Source organism: Lepidochelys kempii, chromosome 1, assembly GCF_965140265.1.
Source record: "Lepidochelys kempii isolate rLepKem1 chromosome 1, rLepKem1.hap2, whole genome shotgun sequence".
Taxonomy (NCBI): Eukaryota; Metazoa; Chordata; order Testudines; family Cheloniidae; genus Lepidochelys; species Lepidochelys kempii.
The window spans coordinates 243,949,699-243,967,540 of NC_133256.1; the positions used below are offsets into that span (position 1 = coordinate 243,949,699).

General features: G+C 39.6%; 1 protein-coding gene across 2 annotated transcripts in view; it reads left to right on the plus strand.

The window, feature by feature from the left end:
- Positions 1 to 17,842, plus strand: part of FGD4 (FYVE, RhoGEF and PH domain containing 4) — a 186,309-nt gene that overhangs the window by 46,006 nt on the left and 122,461 nt on the right. Inside the window, exon 1 of one of the 2 annotated variants that reach the window (XM_073321787.1) lies at positions 16,135 to 16,201. The exons of the other annotated variant lie outside the window; for it this stretch is intronic. Coding sequence (XP_073177888.1) covers positions 16,183 to 16,201 — 19 coding nt within the window. The 5' untranslated portion in view covers positions 16,135 to 16,182. Of the gene's footprint in view, positions 1 to 16,134; positions 16,202 to 17,842 lie in introns of those variants that run through there. 2 annotated transcript variants of the gene reach the window in all.

A 17,842-nucleotide genomic window follows, 5' to 3' on the forward strand; every position in this document is an offset into this window, starting at 1 on the left:
GTGAAAAAGCCAGCTGCTATTTGGGGATTATTTTGAGGACAGTAGGTGGAAAGAGGGGAAAAATAATCCGAAATGTTCAGCTTTTGAATTATTCAGTTGTGACCCAGAAGATACTAACAATCTGGGGTCAAATTGTAAATCTCACAGGCATTAACTATAGTTTGCAGCAAAATGGGTTATTAAAGGGAAAGGGGAATAAAAGGAGAAAGCAGAGTTCTCTACTAAACATAAAGAATGAGCAAAAAGAAAAGGAGTACTTGTGGCACCTTAGACTAACCAATGTGAGCTACAGCTCACTTCATCGGATGCATCCGATGAAGTGAGCTGTAGCTCACGAAAGCTCATGCTCAAATAAATTGGTTAGTCTCTAAGGTGCCACTAGTACTCCTTTTCTTTTTGCAAATACAGACTAACATGGCTGCTACTCTGAAACCTGTCATAAAGAATGAGGAGTCCTTGTGACACCTTAGAGACTTACAAATTTATTTGGGCATACTGTGAAGGTTCCTGCATCTATAAGGGCTCAGTGGTGCATTCACTGCAGTACCATTCAGGGGCCACCCCTCTGCAATTGTGTGCCTGGTAGGGAAGGGAGTGAAAATGAGCTATCTCATGTGCCACTCCCTCTCTCATGAGGAAATGAAAAGGATAGAATGGGGAAACTCTGCTCAGCAGATTCTGCTCTTCCCTTGTTTCCTGTGAGGTGATCTAAGACCTTTAAAGGATGCTCTAAGCTTCCTCTCCCCACACTGAAACTTCTTGTAAAGCCAGTGGAGCAGAGGTGTGGACAAGGGCAGAGAGGTAGGTGTGGGGAAGCAGAATGTGGATTGATGTGTGTACAGGCGATCCAGGGAGTTTGAGTGGGTATATGGGCAGGGCAGTCAGTACATGAGGGCATACCAAAGGGGGAGAGCCTGGGAGGAAAGAAGAGTAGAAAAGAGAGGGCTGAAACTGACTCAAGGCATGGCTACACTTGTGGACGTAGAGCACTGTGAGTTAAACCCGCCTTCGTAGAGCACAGTAGGGAAAGTGCTGTAGTGTGTCCGCACTGGTGCGGCCACATTTGCGGCACTTGCAGTGCATTATGGGCAGCCAGGAGGTATAATCAGTCCCTACCACCTTGCAAGATGTGCGAGATTCCAGCAGGGCTGTTGCAATGTTTTGGGTGGATGGGAAACATACCGTCATGACTGTCTGCCAGGCCCGATGCGTAACGCTTGGCAGGCCTGATGGTAAGCATGAAGTCCAAGACTTTGGGCCAGTTTATGCTTTTTTGTTTAAATCCATTCCTGAAATGAAGCAGAAACCCCAGAGAGGGATTTTTGTTTAAACCTGAGCCTCTTGCCACTCGACCCTGGACCTGCACAGAATCCACTCTGTATCTATGTCAGAGGCTGCATGTGGCCTCAAAATGGCTGCCGCTGATGTGGTGGGATTGGTGGGCTGGAGGAGATGCTTTGCATGTAAAGAAGCTGTAACTTGAATACGTTAGAGATGTAACATAGACCAAAATCTGTCTTTCCACAGTATGCATCCGATGAAGTGAGCTGTAGCTCACGAAAGCTTATGCTCAAATAAATTGGTTAGTCTCTAAGGTGCCACAAGTACTCCTTTTCTTTTTATAAAGAAAAATACTTGTCAGCAAAATATGCCTTTGGGTGTACACTGGACTGGAGGTTTCCAGTCGCCCCAAACAGCCATCAGAGGAGAGAATTTAGTCATTAGCTTGCTTTTTCTTTGTCTCATTGCACAACAAAAAATAATTTAAAAAGTGCCACATTGTATCTTAGCTCCCTGTTCCTGTCAAATTAAAAAGATTCTATTGAAAGGATGTGCTATTCCATTTTTTAAAAAGTACCAATTTCTTTAGTGTATTCCAAATGTCTTAATAAAAGATAATTTTGGCCTAAGCTTGAAAATGCACAGCAAGCATTTACACTTTCAAGAGAGACCTTCAAACTTGATCTCCCTTTTTTGGTTTCTATCTATCAGCCTTGACATATCCTTCTTCTTCATAGCTTGTGCGTTTGTGCACGTGTTAGTCTTTTGATATCTTCAGTAAGTGCATATGTGTATAGTAAAGGAAAGAAATGCCTGGTAAACACTTTATTTTTATTTTTATATATATATATATATATATAGCCTATACTTACTTTGTACTATGTGGATGTCCAAGGCTTTGCTAACCACTTCCTAATGTAGTCTGACCACCTAGCAAAGCAGAAAATAGTAATTCCAAACCTCATTTATTTCTATTTCATAGAATCATAGAATATCAGGGTTGGAAGGGACCCCAGAAGGTCATCTAGTCCAACCCCCTGCTCGAAGCAGGACCAATTCCCAGTTAAATCATCCCAGCCAGGGCTTTGTCAAGCCTGACCTTAAAAACCTCTAAGGAAGGAGATTCTACCATCTCCCTAGGTAACGCATTCCAGTATTTCACCACCCTCTTAGTGAAAAAGTTTTTCCTAATATCCAATCTAAACCTCCCCCACTGCAACTTGAGACCATTACTCCTCGTTCTGTCATCTGCTACCATTGAGAACAGTCTAGAGCCATCCTCTTTGGAACCCCCTTTCAGGTAGTTGAAAGCAGCTATCAAATCCCCCCTCATTCTTCTCTTCTGCAGGCTAAACAATCCCAGCTCCCTCAGCCTCTCCTCATAACTCATGTGTTCCAGTCCCCTAATCATTTTTGTTGCCCTTCGCTGGACTCTCTCCAATTTATCCACATCCTTCTTGAAGTGTGGGGCCCAAAACTGGACACAGTACTCCAGATGAGGCCTCACCAATGTTGAATATTTGATCTCTTCAGAATAGCTTCATTCATGGCTGTCCCTAGACGTATGCTGTCCCCAAATCATCATTCTTGGGGCTCAAATGAGTTGCATATTCTGCAGTGCTAGGAGTTCAGGTAGATGAAAAAGCAAACCACTAGCAGCTCATTAATTTCAAGAAAGGTTACCTTGGTATCTTTTTTCAGAAGAAAGTGTACACAGCCTGTAGGTTTTTGTCTGACCACCCATGAATAGTATCAGCCAGCCTGATCTCTATAATAGAGTTAGGATGAAGTTATTATGTTTTGATCATGTCTACTATATTTCTTAGTGACTGAGAGAGGTGCTGTAAAATAATTGTAATAACCATCAACAGCAAAGATCTAGGACCTTGTATGGGCAGAGTCAAATGGGGATTTAAGTATTTTTTTTTCTTCAACCACTGATAAAACGTGTTATATAGACATTAGGATTTCATAGCAACATTTGATGCTAGTGGTCTTGAATTCCTAATGTGACAAGTGGTGTCATTCAGTGAGAGAGTTAATAATTTTTTTTCCCTGCCACTCGCTTCCATGCATGCACATGTGCGAGTGGAGGAGATGGAATGGAAAGACTCTCTTTCAGAACTATTAACATATAGAGTGTTCAGTTGCTTTTAATTAAGAATATAACCAATTGGATGCCTGCTAAAAGTTCATAGGCTGAACTAAGCATTTCGTAAACATATTTTAAAGGTTTAAAATAAGGGACAATGTAGCCATTAGTTTCAAGGGTGTGACTAGACAAAATGTTGCCCACTGTATGCGTGGATCTGATGTTCTTTGGTTTCATTACACTTCTCTTCACCCATAAGATGTTCAAGGCAATGCATTTTAAATTGATTATTGCAGGAATCAGGTGTCAGTCATTTGATCTTTGATTTTAACATCTTTAGGTGACTCCTTCTACACTTTCTGGATGCATATGTCAAGTACTCAGAAATAGTGACTCTTGTGTCCCTTCATTTTTTTTAAAGCAGCCATATGACTCATAGGCAGAATTTCTGCAATAGATTCCTAAAAGGCAACTTACATTTTTGAGAGTGTGTGTGTGTAATCCACTAATAAACAAATAACTATATTTTATAGGAAATAATTCATCATGCTCTTCTGCAATTTAGTCTCAAATATAGATTTGACTTTACTGTAGACCTAAAATGGTACCAGAGCCACCGCCTAGTGCCAACTCTTCTTTCTTATTATTCAGTGGGCTGTCCTGTTCTCATTTATGCCTGTGGGCTGTTTACTTCAACAGGTGTACTATCAGGCCTTACAAGAGTTGGGGTATGTCTACGCTTAAAATGCTATAGCAGCACAGCTGTATCACTGCAGCCCTTGAGGGTACACACTATCTACGCCACTGGGAGGGATTCTCCTGTCAGTGTAGGTAATTCACCTTCCTGAGAGGCAGTAGGTAGGTTGACAGAAGAATTCTTCAATCAACTTAGCACTGTCTGCACCAGGGTTTAGATTGGTCTAACTATGCCTGTCAGAGGGGTGGATATTTCACACCCCTGAGCGACGTAAGGAAGCCAACTTAATTTTCTTGTATAGACCAAGCATAGGCCTGTGCTAGACTCCTTTGTTAAAATTTCCCACAATTGCCATCACCAGTGCAGCTCTAATGGTGATATCGGTGGAGAGAACTCTAGTTGATAGGTGCTGGCGGATGCTAGTTTGTGAGGGGTTAGATGACCTAATAGTTTAAACATCAGCCACCAGTGTACACTAGAACCTTCTAATATGAATATCACCAGCAAACTGTTGCTAACAACTTAAAACTTTTGAACTATTTTATAGGGATATGTCTGGGGTTTGGGTATAAGAACTGTAAGAACGTGAAGATTTTTTTTTCCACTTAACTTTTTTTCTTTTAGCAGCAAAGACATTGAGTCATATCCTGCTTGCTTTACTTGCTTAAATAATTCCAGTGGCTTTTGTTGATTTCAATTGGAATCCTTCCTTGAACAAGAATAGGACTGTGAGCCTTTTATGTGCTGCCGCCTGATGCAAAAGCTTTTCAGAGCATGCACAATAAATAACTGTAAATCATATGACTTGTGTTTTCAGTTTGTGGTAGGACTTTCAAGATGCTGCAGGAGTGAAACTGGATGCATGAGCTGATGTTTAGAGAGTCCATGGTATATGTATTGTTGGAGCCTCCAGATTCATGTTTATGGAACTCTGCTCTTTTTTGTTAATCTCTATGTGAAAAGTAACTATTGAACTAGAAGAGGAATATTTCAAAGGTCCAGTAGGCCAGTGCAAGTATTTTTGCGCATTATGGAAACATCAAGCTTTTTATGTTCAGGACAGATAATATATAAATTACCTAGAAACAATATTGGTCTTCCTACCATGCTAATTCCCTGCCTAGAGAGTGCAAAAAACAGTTGATTTACTAATGAATGAGTCCGATTTTAATAGGGAAATTTAAAATGCCATCTTTATGGCAGTTTCCAACTTTGCTCAATAGGAATGGGTAGTTTGCTTCCCAGCTTATGGCTGCCTCTGCTGCTTAGCCAAAGGCCTTAGCCTAAGAACAAGGCCTCAGACTGTCACACTAAGAGAAGGCCCTTACACCGGCAGACAGTGATTTTGATTCTTTCTTTTATACCTCTATAACTAGCTAAGTGATAAGAATACACCTAAATTCTTAGAGTATAGGCCTTTACAGACAGGCCTGAATATCTATAGCCTAACAGTACTGTGTCCAATTCTGGCCGCCATGCTTTAGAAAAGATGTGGATAAATTGGAGAGAGTCCAGAGGACAGCAACAGAAATGATAAAAAGTTTAGAAAACCTGACCTATGAAGAAAGGTTTTATTTAAAAAAAAAAAAAAAAAAAAAAGTGAGCATATTTAGCCTTGAGAAAGGAAGACTGCAGGGAGACCTAAGAACAGCCTTAATATGTTAAGGGCTGTTATAAAGAAGATGGGGCCTAATTGTTCTGTGTCCGCCGAAGGTAGGATAAGACGTAATCGGCTTAGTCTTCATCAAGGAAGAATTAGTTTAGGCATTAGGAAAAAACTTTCTAACTGTAAGAGAAGTTAAGCACTGGAACAGACTTCCGAGGGAGGTTGTGGAATTCCCATCATTGGAGGTTTTTAAGAACAGGTGGGACAAATACCTGTCAGGAATGGTCAAGGATTACAGAGGGGTCTGGACTTGACCTCTTGATGTTCCTTCCAGCTCTACACTTCTATGATTAGTTTGTTTGGGTTTTTTTTTAAGAAAAAAAACAAACAAACAAAAAATCCTGTGCAGAATCTAATTCACTGTGTGATAATAGATCACTAATTACCGTGGAACACCAGGGGCATATGGAGTGTCAATAAGTTACCTTGAATATGTTTTATATTTTTCTCTACTAGAAAGTTCCAAACTTTCAGCTGTATACAAAGGCCTCTGCTTCTGTGAGTTCATGACCCGTGTAATTTACTGTAGTAGGCCACAAAGAGTTCCTGAACTCTCCTGCACATTAGTAAAACTATTAAACTTGGACACTCTACCTTCTTTTAAGTCACCTTTGAGGAAAATTTTGTAATATTCACTCTTGATCTTCCTGCTTTCTTCCCTCTTACTCTCATCAACAAATAAGAAAAAAAAACGCTCTTCCCTCACTGTCAAAAAAATCAGGAAGTTCACACATTTACAAATAGTCTGGTCTTGATCCTCTGACGAGAACAATTCTTCCTCTTTTTGCACTTTTCCCCTCAACTGTCCCAGAGACTGTCATTATTTGTCTAATTTAGATTGTTAGATCATTCTGGCATGGATGGCATATTCTGATTGTACTTGTATTTGTAAAAGACTTATTAGTATAGAGCAATGATACGGGAAGGATTTGTATTTCAGTAGATTCCAAACTGAGATCAAGCTCCCATTGAGACAGTGTCTGTCCCAAATTGCTTAAAAGTAATATAGGCCAGACAGATAAAGGAGGTAGTAGTATCTCCATTTTACAGATGGGGAATTGAGGCAGAGCATGACTTTACTTGCCCAAAGTCACATAGGAAGTGTCAGAGGTGGGAACTGAACTCAACGCCTGAGTCCCAATCCTGTCCCTTAACCAGAAGTACATCTTTCTTCTCTAGGAATGGTGTTCTCACAAGTTACTTGACCTGAGAAACAAAGATGTTTCTCTGATTCTATTTCAAGGCTGCAGATCCCAGTTTCCAGTCCCCACTTTGGTGTCCGTGCCTCTCAAGCTGGTGACTAAAGATGGAAATTTTTCATTCTTGGATAAATGTGTTTTTCTTTTTTCTGTATAATTAAGTATCCAGGTGCCAAATGAAATGCAACATAGTAAAATATTGACATGTACATACTGAAGCCAAAATTTACAAAAGCAGGTATCTTTCAATGGAAGCTGCAGGTTCTCACTTCTGGAAATTGGGCCACTGAGGGGCCTAAATAGGGATTTAGTTGCCTAACTTTGGCAACAGAGTATTACTGCACAGACAATTTTTATTTCTTACAGTTGTGGAAAAGGTTTGTTTTTTTTTTAAAAAAAGATCCCTCTGTCCCCCCTTCAACAATTAAATCTCACCGACAAGAGGTAGACAGATTTAGGAGGCAGCAACACATAAAACAGGTGAATTCCATGGAGAATAAAATAAATTATTGGAAACAGGCAAAACTTTCTTTATTTCTGTGCCATTTGTAGTTGGTATTTTTTTATGTAGAGTACAAAAAACTTAGCAGTAAATATAGTGGTGAGGAAATCGGAGACCTTTTAGTTTGGAATAGATTTTTAATATTTATTCTCCACATGCGGCTTTCTTCAAATGAAAAAGTAAGATGCAGTTGTAAACCATGAAATCTGTAAAAAGCTGCCAAAAAGGAGAGGGAAAAGTAATGTTTGTCCTACAAAATTATGAGTCAGAGTCATGAGTGTATGTAGCTGTGAGCATGGCAACAACAGGGCCAGCTGTTCCAGGACTTGCTGTAATGGAAAAAACAGGTGACCAAATGGCAGAATTATAATTTCTCTTGCATTGTCCATCCGTACTACTCCTCAAGGGACAGGATCAGAGTCTAGGCCTGGCTCTACACCCATTGCCATAGTAAGGATTTTTTAGAAGGATCAGCCTTCTAGCTAGCAAGCTTTCAAAATTTTTTTAAACTAAGAAGTACAAGTGCTTCAGTTTTTCTGAGCCATCTGTGGTACACTTGTTCTATTAGGGTACCTACACCACTGCTAGAATGCCACCAGGGCATGACTGTACGTGGTTGGTAATACAATGGAAGGGGCTTTCTTTAAAACCAAAGCAAGCTTCGTATAGTTAAGTTCTTGTCGTTGCTCCAGCTTCGACACATGGATTCCTCTTCTTGTTGCTTTGGTCCAGCTTTATCAAAGCTCCACTTTCTTTCTGAACACTTGCTGTTGCTTTTCTTCCTCTTCACTTGGCTTTCAAACTTCTAATTGCCCTGTTACAAAGTAGACAATGGGAGTTAAATTTCTGAGCCACTTCTGGTGGATTGGATACATTTATATTTGAAATCTTGTGTAATCCACTAATACTGTATTCTTACAAGTTCACATTTCTCTTGCCTATGATGGTTCAAGTTGGATGATGGGGCAATGGCATATAACTAAAATTATATAGAGAAAAATGCTGTTTCCTAAAATGCACTGAACTCTGGCTCTTAGCACGTACAGTGTAAGTAGCAGAAACAATTTGACTGTCTTTGGAGAAGAAGCACTTCTACTGTGAAGATAAAAAAGGCAAATAGTACAGAAGTCAAACCTCAACATTTTACAGGATGTTTTGCAAAGTGGTTTAGAAGATAAACCTAAATGTATGGGGGTTTTTTCTTCCTTCAGGAGAAAAACTTGAGCATGAGAACCTCTGGCAATTCCCATTTTTTAATTTCCCTCAACCTTATGCCATAGACATTGGTAAATTCTGGCAAAATATGGCTGTTTAACATGGAGTTTTTAGTTTTATTAAATATTGCCTTTATTGAAGGGGGAGAAAAGGCAATTGTGTTCATCTCTAGATGTATTTTATCATATGTGGAGATCCTGGAAGATTTCCCCTCTTCTGCTCCCTTTCCCCTCACCACCAAAAAAAAAAAAAAAATCCAACCAACCCACCCACTTAATCGGTCACCTCTTCTAGCCAATGTGCATGAGAGGCTGCTGAAGGAGATAGCAAGGCATTCTGAGTTCTGGTGTCATTGTCCAGGTGATATGTAGCAGTGTTTCATTTCCATCAGATTGTGTTCATGTTGCCTGACCAAAGCTGGGGTGTCGATGAGAACAAATGAGTTGAAGTTTCTTCCAGAAAAGATTGAGATGATGTGGACTGGAGGAGAGATGCTGATTAAATAGCTGGGGTGGTTCCAGCTGCCATTATTGAGGAAGTTTCTTCACATTTCACACATTGGGGATGTTTTGAGATCCCTGACTGTTCCTGGAAACTCAAGTGGAATCAGTAGCCAGAAATTGTCTCACTATTTGCTCTCATGTGCAAATCAAGGCGGGGTCTTAGATTTATAAAGGCCTGAATAGCTTGGGACCTGGATACCTAAGAGGCCAGCTCTGTCCCCATGTTCCACTGTGGCAGCTGAGAGCAGTTTAGATGCTTCAACAAAATGATATAGATATAAATATCTGTGTGCTGGTGGTGTGGTGTTTGCAGTGTAGCGAAAGCCCGCTGGCCCTGGGCCAGCAAGGGAAGCAATTTTCAATCAGTCTGGTATTTAGGGTATGGTTCTGAGCCTGTCTCTTATCAGACTTTAATTGGAAGGGATGTGTGGGCTTTTTTAGGATGGTATTGATTTTGTTTTGAGCAGGCCTGTTACATTTTTCTTAATTATTAAGTCCTATAAAATTCAAAAGGAAATTGTTTATACACCATATTATTTGTATTGCAGTAGAACCTTGGAGTCCCACTCATGAACCAGAGCCCCATTTTGCAAGGTACCCATCAGTTTATATTGGGTATATTTTATATAATGAGTACTCTCTAGAATATGTTCTGGAGAAATACTGGCAAATGGAAACTCTCTTAGAATGGGTTTCAGAATAATAGCCATATTAGTCTGTATTCGCAAAAAGAAAAGGAGTACTTGTGGCACCTTAGACTCAAATAAATTGGTTAGTCTCTAAGGTGCCACAAGTACTCCTTTTCTCTTAGGATGAATTCTAACACATGTGAGTTGAGTTCCCCTGCCCTCTACTGGATGGCTTATTGTTTTATAGATTTCTATTCTGGTTCACCTGTTGGACCAAACTCATTTGTTAAACTTATTTTGTTGGCACTCCATCAGTCAGGTGCTTTAAATGCTAAAATGCGATCCATTATTTAGTCTTGTCTTTCAATGCTAGAGATCTAGGTACACTGTTGTAGTAGTGTTCATATCCACTTACATGTAAGGCTAAGATCTCAATGCTTGACCTATGTATTGGACCTATAATGCTATGTAAATAATTGCATTTAAAAGTACAACTTATGTAAATGTTGAATAACCTAAACCAAAAGACACTGTCCTCATCCACAATATGTATTTTGATCTCTGCTACGTTTGAGGTTAATTTTTTGCTTGTGTTGATGAACATTTTGCATGATGGTGGAGGTCCCTGTTGGTGTCATGAAAAACACGGTGTTAAATTCAGCCTGGAAAATGGAGGCCAGAACATTCAAACTTGGGTGCCTTAACTTACCCAGCTACATGCATCTTACATTTTAAAGATGCTGAACCCCCTCTGTAGGGCTGTGGTGGGGACATAACATTCATGTGGGGGGCTGAGGGGCAGTTTAGTGGCTGTATTGAATCATGTGTGACTGAGGTGTTTTTTTAAACAGATGGAGGGATGGGGTAAAAAAGTAACCAAAATCTTATACAGTTGGATAATGGAAGTGACACAATAACGGGGAAGGGACAGGAGGAAATTTGAAAGTGGGAAGGGAGTACACTCCAGATAATTAACACTGAACACTGTATAAAATATAGGAGAGAGAAGCAGAATATAGTTGCTCCATCTCTCTCTAACTGGTCCCTGGTGTGCAGTCAAGGTATGATCATAAGAATCAGATGAAAATAAAGAGGAAATTAAGTTGACCTGGAAGGACAGCAGAAAGTGCTCTTGAACAGGTACTGCACAGCAGCCCATTTAAACCACAGGTGTTGTAGCTGGCAAGTTTTTGAACTCCCAACATATGCTGGCTCAGTGCCTCATTTACAGAACTGGGACAAAGGACAAGACTGTGGTAGCCAGCTTTAATATGAGGCTAAGGTTGTTTAGTCATCAAATCATCACTCTGACAATCTAACTGAAATGAAGCTTCACTGAGAATCTTCAAGTATCAAAACTTGAAATACTTCTGCAGTGGGTAAGCCAACCCTTTCAGTCCCCATCCCCGCTGTAAACCAGTTTTGGTTTTGTGTTTTTTTAAGATAAAGTGAAAAGGACTTTTTCCAATAGATTAAGCAGTCCGTGTAAAAGGAGATTCCAGATGCAAGAACTTCTTTAACAGAGAAGTGGAAAACACATCTGGGTGAAATAAAAGAAATTATTTCATGCTTACAAATAAAAAGTAGCAATGAAACCAAATGAAAAGAGGACTCTTCAAAAGTAAGTTGAAGGGGAGTTGGAAGACGACTTAAGAGCTGTGGGAATGTATAACTGACATAAGAATGGACGTATCACCACAGAGAACCTGAAATACGAAAAGAGACATTTCTGGTAATCCATGTGAAACCCTTACCAAGGACTTGCTTGTCTATATAAATGTTAAAGCTACCACGGCAGACTCATGCGTAGAAAAACTGGCTTGATCAAAGTCAATTGTGGACTGGTGGAAGAGATGGTCTTTGGTTAAGTTACTGGACTGGGAACCTGGGGTCAATTAATGGCTCTGTTTCAGGATTCTGTGTGACTTCAGGCAAGTTATTTAATCTCTGCCTCAGTCTTCTCATCTTTAAAATAGAGACAATATTTCTTTTATCTCTTTTGCTTACTTAGATTGTAAGATTTTTAGGACAAGGGACTGCTAGTATATAAGTGTACAGCACTTAGTACAAGTAGGCCCCCATCTTGACTAGGGCCTACAGTTGCTACTGCAATAAACAGCCTCATTGAAGAACAGATCTAAAATTTAGATCTCAGATTCTGTTCTACCTAGGTTATATCATGTCAGTCGTTGTAGTATATGAGCATCTTGAGACCCAATTAATGTAAATTGGTGCAATGAAAATGGATTAGGGAGGGAGCCAAAGATGGATATTGTCTAACAGTACAACCTTAGTTATTTGAATGTCATGAGTGACATAAAATAAGCTTGAATATAAAGTGTACTATCTGTATAGGAGATGTTGAAGCATTACTTTGTTTCAGATAACTGTGGTATAGCACTGATATTGGTCTGTATGCATTCAGATGGAATCACTCCTCCCTGTTCTTGATGTGAGCAATAACTCTAGCAATGACCGTGATTAAACCAAATTTAACTCAAAGTGTAACAAGTGTATTTTTAGTGATGTTTTATTATTTATTGTGCGAGACACACTATTGCTCCTTTCAGAACGTAAAATTACCAGGGTGGGATGAAGAATTTACTGTCCATGCCTTAAGAAGCAAAGGGAAGTTTTATAGAACTAAAATGTTATTTAAAAAAGGCATTATGTATACTGTTTCCTTAAATATGTGGCATGAAGCCTACAAGAAAGGGGCTGAAGGAGTGTTCTGGATCAAGATTTTCATCAGGGATGACAGAAAGTAGTTTAGTTTTGGGGAATAATAGTGTTTTGCTTATTCTGACGAATTCCTTGTGTTAGAAGTGACTCATTCTTTTATTCTTTACTATTGTCACATGAGATGCCAGCTAGTAGGAGTTGCAGAAAAAAACAGGAATGCTAATAAATGTCATGTGATAAGCATTCTGTGCAAGCAGATTTCTTGGTGAAGGCACAGAGAAAAATAATTAGATTGTGAATCCATCGTTGACTGACTGGGTTCTTTAGATATAGTACATATTCTTTTTTTGGCATGATCTGTACAAAGGGTAACGTGGTCCAGCTATGATTTCAGGGACAACTCTTGTTGATCATGGAATGAGTTCTTGGATTTCAGGAAACCCTCCTGTTTCATAGACCAGTAAACCAACAGGAATCTGCTTAGCTGAGAGAATATGGGAATGCTGTCTTGGTTCCTGGTACTTCCTGCTTCCATCCTTTGAAATGGAGGTAACTGTTGGGCATCACCAGATGGAACCACTGCAAATGGCCTTCCTAGTTCTGATTTATCTGAATATATAAGCAGTAAGTTCTTGGAGAACTGCTTATCAGCTAGTTTGCAGTTCTTAGAGACACAGGGTTTCATAAAATCTGTTCACTGCTTTCATCTCTTGGTCTGTCTCAGTATTGCCAACCCAACAAAATAATGTCCGGTCCTAAAAATATAATCTTGAAATTATTTAAAAATCAACCCCTCAGACAGAGACAAACACCTACAAGATCTCTATCAAGCGTTCTTACAACTACAATACCCACCTGCTGAAGTGAAGAAACAGATTGACAGAGCCAGAAGAGTACCCAGAAATTACCTACTACAGGACAGGCCCAACAAAGAAAATAACAGAACGCCACTAGCCATCACCTTCAGCCCCCAACTAAAACCTCTCCAACGCATCATCAAGGATCTACAACCTATCCTGAAGGATGACCCATCACGCTCACAGATCTTGGGAGACAGGCCAGTCCTTGCATACAGACAGCCCCCCAACCTGAAGCAAATACTCACCAGCAACCACACACCACACAACAGAACCACTAACCCAGGAACCTATCCTTGCAACAAAGCCCGTTGCCAACTGTGTCCACATATCTATTCCGGGGACACCAGCATAGGGCCTAATCACATCAGCCACGCTATCAGAGGCTCATTCACCTGCATATGTACCAATGTGATATATGCCATCATGTGCCAGCAATGCCCCTCTGCCATGTACATTGGCCAAACTGGACAGTCTCTACGTAAAAGAATAAATGGACACAAATCAGACGTCAAGAATTATAACATTCAAAAACCAGGCAGAGAACACTTCAGTCTCTCTGGTCACTAGACTACAGACCTAAAAGTGGCAATTCTTCAACCAAAAAAGCTTGCAAAACAGACTCCAACAAGAGACTGCTGAATTGGAATTAATTTGCAAACTGGTTACAATTTAGGCTTGAATAAAGACTGGGAGTGGATGGGTCATTACACAAAGCAAAACTATTTCCCCGTGTTTATTTCTCCGCCCCTTCCCCCCCCCCCGCCCCGCTGTTCCTCACAGACGTTCTTGTCAACTGCTGGAAATGGCCCACCTTGATTATCACTACAAAAGGTTCCTCCCCCTGCTCTCCTGCTGGTAATAGCTCACCTTACCTGATCACTCTTGTTACAGTCTGTATGGTAACACCCATTGTTTCATGTTCTCTGTGTATATTAAAATCTCCCCACTGTGTTTTCCACTGAATGTATCCGATGAAGTGAGCTGTAGTTCACGAAAGCTTATGCTCAAATAAATTTGTTAGTCTCTAAGGTGCCACAAGTCCTCCTTTTTCTTTTTGCCTATACAGACTAACACAGCTGCTACTCTGAAACCTGTCATTAAAACATATTGTGGCTCTGTTTTTATTTACTTTTTTGATTTCTGAGGTTTTAGCAGGGTCATGTTCTCAAGTTTTTCTCCACAACTGAAAAAAATGCATTTTAAAAGCAAGCTGAAATTTTCACATAATCACATAGCTCCTGGTATATTATGATCAGTGAAATTGGAATCAGAGGGCCAGTGTTCCCTGGAATGACTGTTAATGATGGGATAACAGTGGAATAGATAATGCAGGGAATTAGACAGGAAGCAACTCGGACACGTGGACAGAATAGACCCCGGGGGGCTAATAATATTTCACTTGTTCAACTTTAAGCTCCATTCAGCTTCATACTTTGTGAATGAAAAACCAGGAACTGAGGCTTTGAGAAGAATGGCAAACATTGTGAGAGCTGGCACCATTCTGTCTGTTCAAGTTCCTTACCTATGGCTGTTGCCTGTGTAGGTTCTACTCATGAAAGCAAATGTTAGAGTGCCAATGTTTCACAGTGGGGCTTCAAGGAAAGAGCAGGACTGTGTCTGACAGAAGTAGTATATTACACTGAGTGTTCACTACAGTATGTTAGGTACAATATACACCTTGCACATGTGGAAATCTGTTGAAATGGACGTCCCTTTCCTTATGTAGCATGCCTGAACAAATTCTATAAATAGATTTTTACAGACGTTCTATAGAGAGGATAGTCTTTTAGAACAATTTCTTTAGAAACCTATTGGTTTCATCTCCACATAATTCTATAGGATTGTTCTATAAGGGTTGGCAACTTGGGTGTGTTGGAAGCCTGTGACCTTGAGGGAATGTTAAGTTGAAAGCATGGCTTGCTGTAGGAACATTTTAGGCCAGCAGATCATTGAATCTTCTGAAAACAACGTTGTAATAACACTACAGCTTTAGTAGAATACTTGGCATTCAAAAGAGGAAAAGAATTGGGAGGTCACATCAGTGACCGATTGTTTGTGTTAGCTTTTTGCAGGAATGAAATACATAATAGAGGATTCAAATACTACTGATTTTAGTACAAATTACATAAAAATAAGACACAAGAATGAAACAGTTGAAAATATAGGGCTGTCCTATTTACTGGTCGCAGCTAGTTGCTGAAGGGTAATTTGGCTTGTGTAGACACTGCACTTATTTCTTGGATATAAATTCAATATTTAAAATGTGAGCCTGGAAATGGAAGTAACAAGAGAATAAGCTAATACCCTAACTCAAGTCATCCAAAGAGCCCTAATTGCTTTATAAACTGAAATACCACTTCTTCTGTATTTTGTAGTCATTTTTCACAAGCAACACTGCATACCAGGCTTTTAAGAAAGGGCAGTATAATCTGTATAGCTGTAATTGGACAGAACTTTAAGTCAAACAGAACGTAGTTACCAAGATAAATTTGCCCAGGATGCTGAGTTGAACTTTGTATGAGATCTTCTGTGATGTCTAATAGACAGCTCTTAAGTTGTTGGGTTTTTTTTACAAATCCTTAAAGTATAATTGTTTAATTATAATTCTGCTCCAGTTCCCACTCCCTGGATGCTCTTACTGTGTTTTGAAATTTGTAGTATTGCGTATTTCCTGAGTCATATCAGTGTCAGTAATGGTTATGAAATTCAGAACTTCCTTTTTTTAAATGCGTCGTTTGTAACTCTTTCTGTTGCCAGTTTATTAGCTAAATCCAAAATGTGTAGACTCATTAACAGGTAAATATTTGCGATTAAGGACAAGTCCAGTTCACATCGCTGGTTGGTTGTAGTTTTTTGATGAAAGGCATGGGAGGCTGTAAGTACACTATTTTTAATCAATGCATCTTAAGTATAGTATAGTTCCTTTGTTATATTTAGCTAGCTAAATTTATAGCCTGTATCGCCATAGTATCTGAGCATCCGCCAAGAATTTGAAACGAGAAATGTTTCCTCCTTTCCAGCCTTTAGGAAGGCTTGATTAATTTATAGATCTGATTTGTGTGAGTGAGGGAAAGAATTAAAAAATAATTTGAGGGAAACGTAAGTCAAATATCTTCTGTATTTGTTGCTGGACGTGATAAGACCTATGTGGTCATTTTTTGCCTTTGGAGAAGTCCATTTCATATTCTAGGTCCCTCTCCTGTGAGACTTGTCTCCCATCCTCACATGTAGCTGTTGAGGAGGGAGAGTTCATCTCTCAGGTAGATAAAGCCGCTCCCCCCTCACTTGTTGAGGGCTTTGAACCTCAGGTCAGACACACTGAGTTGGATTCTGTGCTCACTGGAGAGTCAATGCAGTAAGCAGAAGGTTGGTGTGTTTTGCACTGTCTCTCTTCATAGCAATGGCAAAATGTTGTAAATATGCTTTGTGCTCGAGTCTTTTATATTAAACTGTTTTCTGCTACCAACATTTGAATGTTCTCTTTCTGCTTCTTCTGTTGCTGGTCGATCTCTGTGGATCACAGGATGGGAAATGGTGTTACCGCCTATATCTGTAGTTAAGGAATGGTTGTAGTGCCTCATTTAAGTCTTCTGTTGGCTTCCTTAACAGTGAAGCCTTGTCTGCACTTCAAAGCCTTGCCATCATAGCTATACTGGCAAACCCTCCTACTGCAGACACAGCTAATGCTGGCAAAAAAATGCTTTTGCTAACATAGCTTATAACTGTTCCCCAAACAAAACAAGCTAGATCTGCACAAGCTCCTTTTATGCCAATATAATTACATTTTGCATTTGGGTTTTTGCTAGCATAGCTAAATTTAAAAATAAAAATAAAAATTCATATCCTTAATGGAATAGATAGGCTGGCAAAACTTTACATGTAGCCCTACCTGGTCTGAGAAAATGTGACATAGCAGGCTGTCTGGTGATGGTGGAACTTAAACTTACACTATAGTAATTTAAAGCATTTGACAACGTAGCAAATTATACAGCTGTATCCACATACAGATGGGTAAAAATACTTCGTTTTCCTTTGACTGGGATAGTGCTTCACTACTGAAGTCAAGAGACTATTGACAATGCTGAAAATGTCTTTCTGAAAAATTGTTTCTTACTAGCAAAAAAATTTCTTCAGTTTATAATGTACTTCATTTTGTTCTGTGCAGTCACTGGAAATGCAAGTAATGCTACTCTTTTTTATGGTTATTTTTTTTCATGCGACACCCCCCCCTCCCCCCCCAGCCCGCCCGGCCAGCCATACACATGAGAACTACTACAGGTTACTTAGTAGGTTAATGGACAAATTATGAAAAATGTAAATTCCCATTTGCCAATTCTGCAAATGCTACCATGCCAATATCTGATTCTTACATGTTTGATGGAAAGACAGGTATTGCAGACCCTCTGGTTCTCACACTATTGTTGCTGAAATACATATTCATAATATTGTAAAGCTCCATGTAAACAACACTTTTTTGATGTATTCAAATCAGCAGAGGGAAATGTTCTTTTAAACA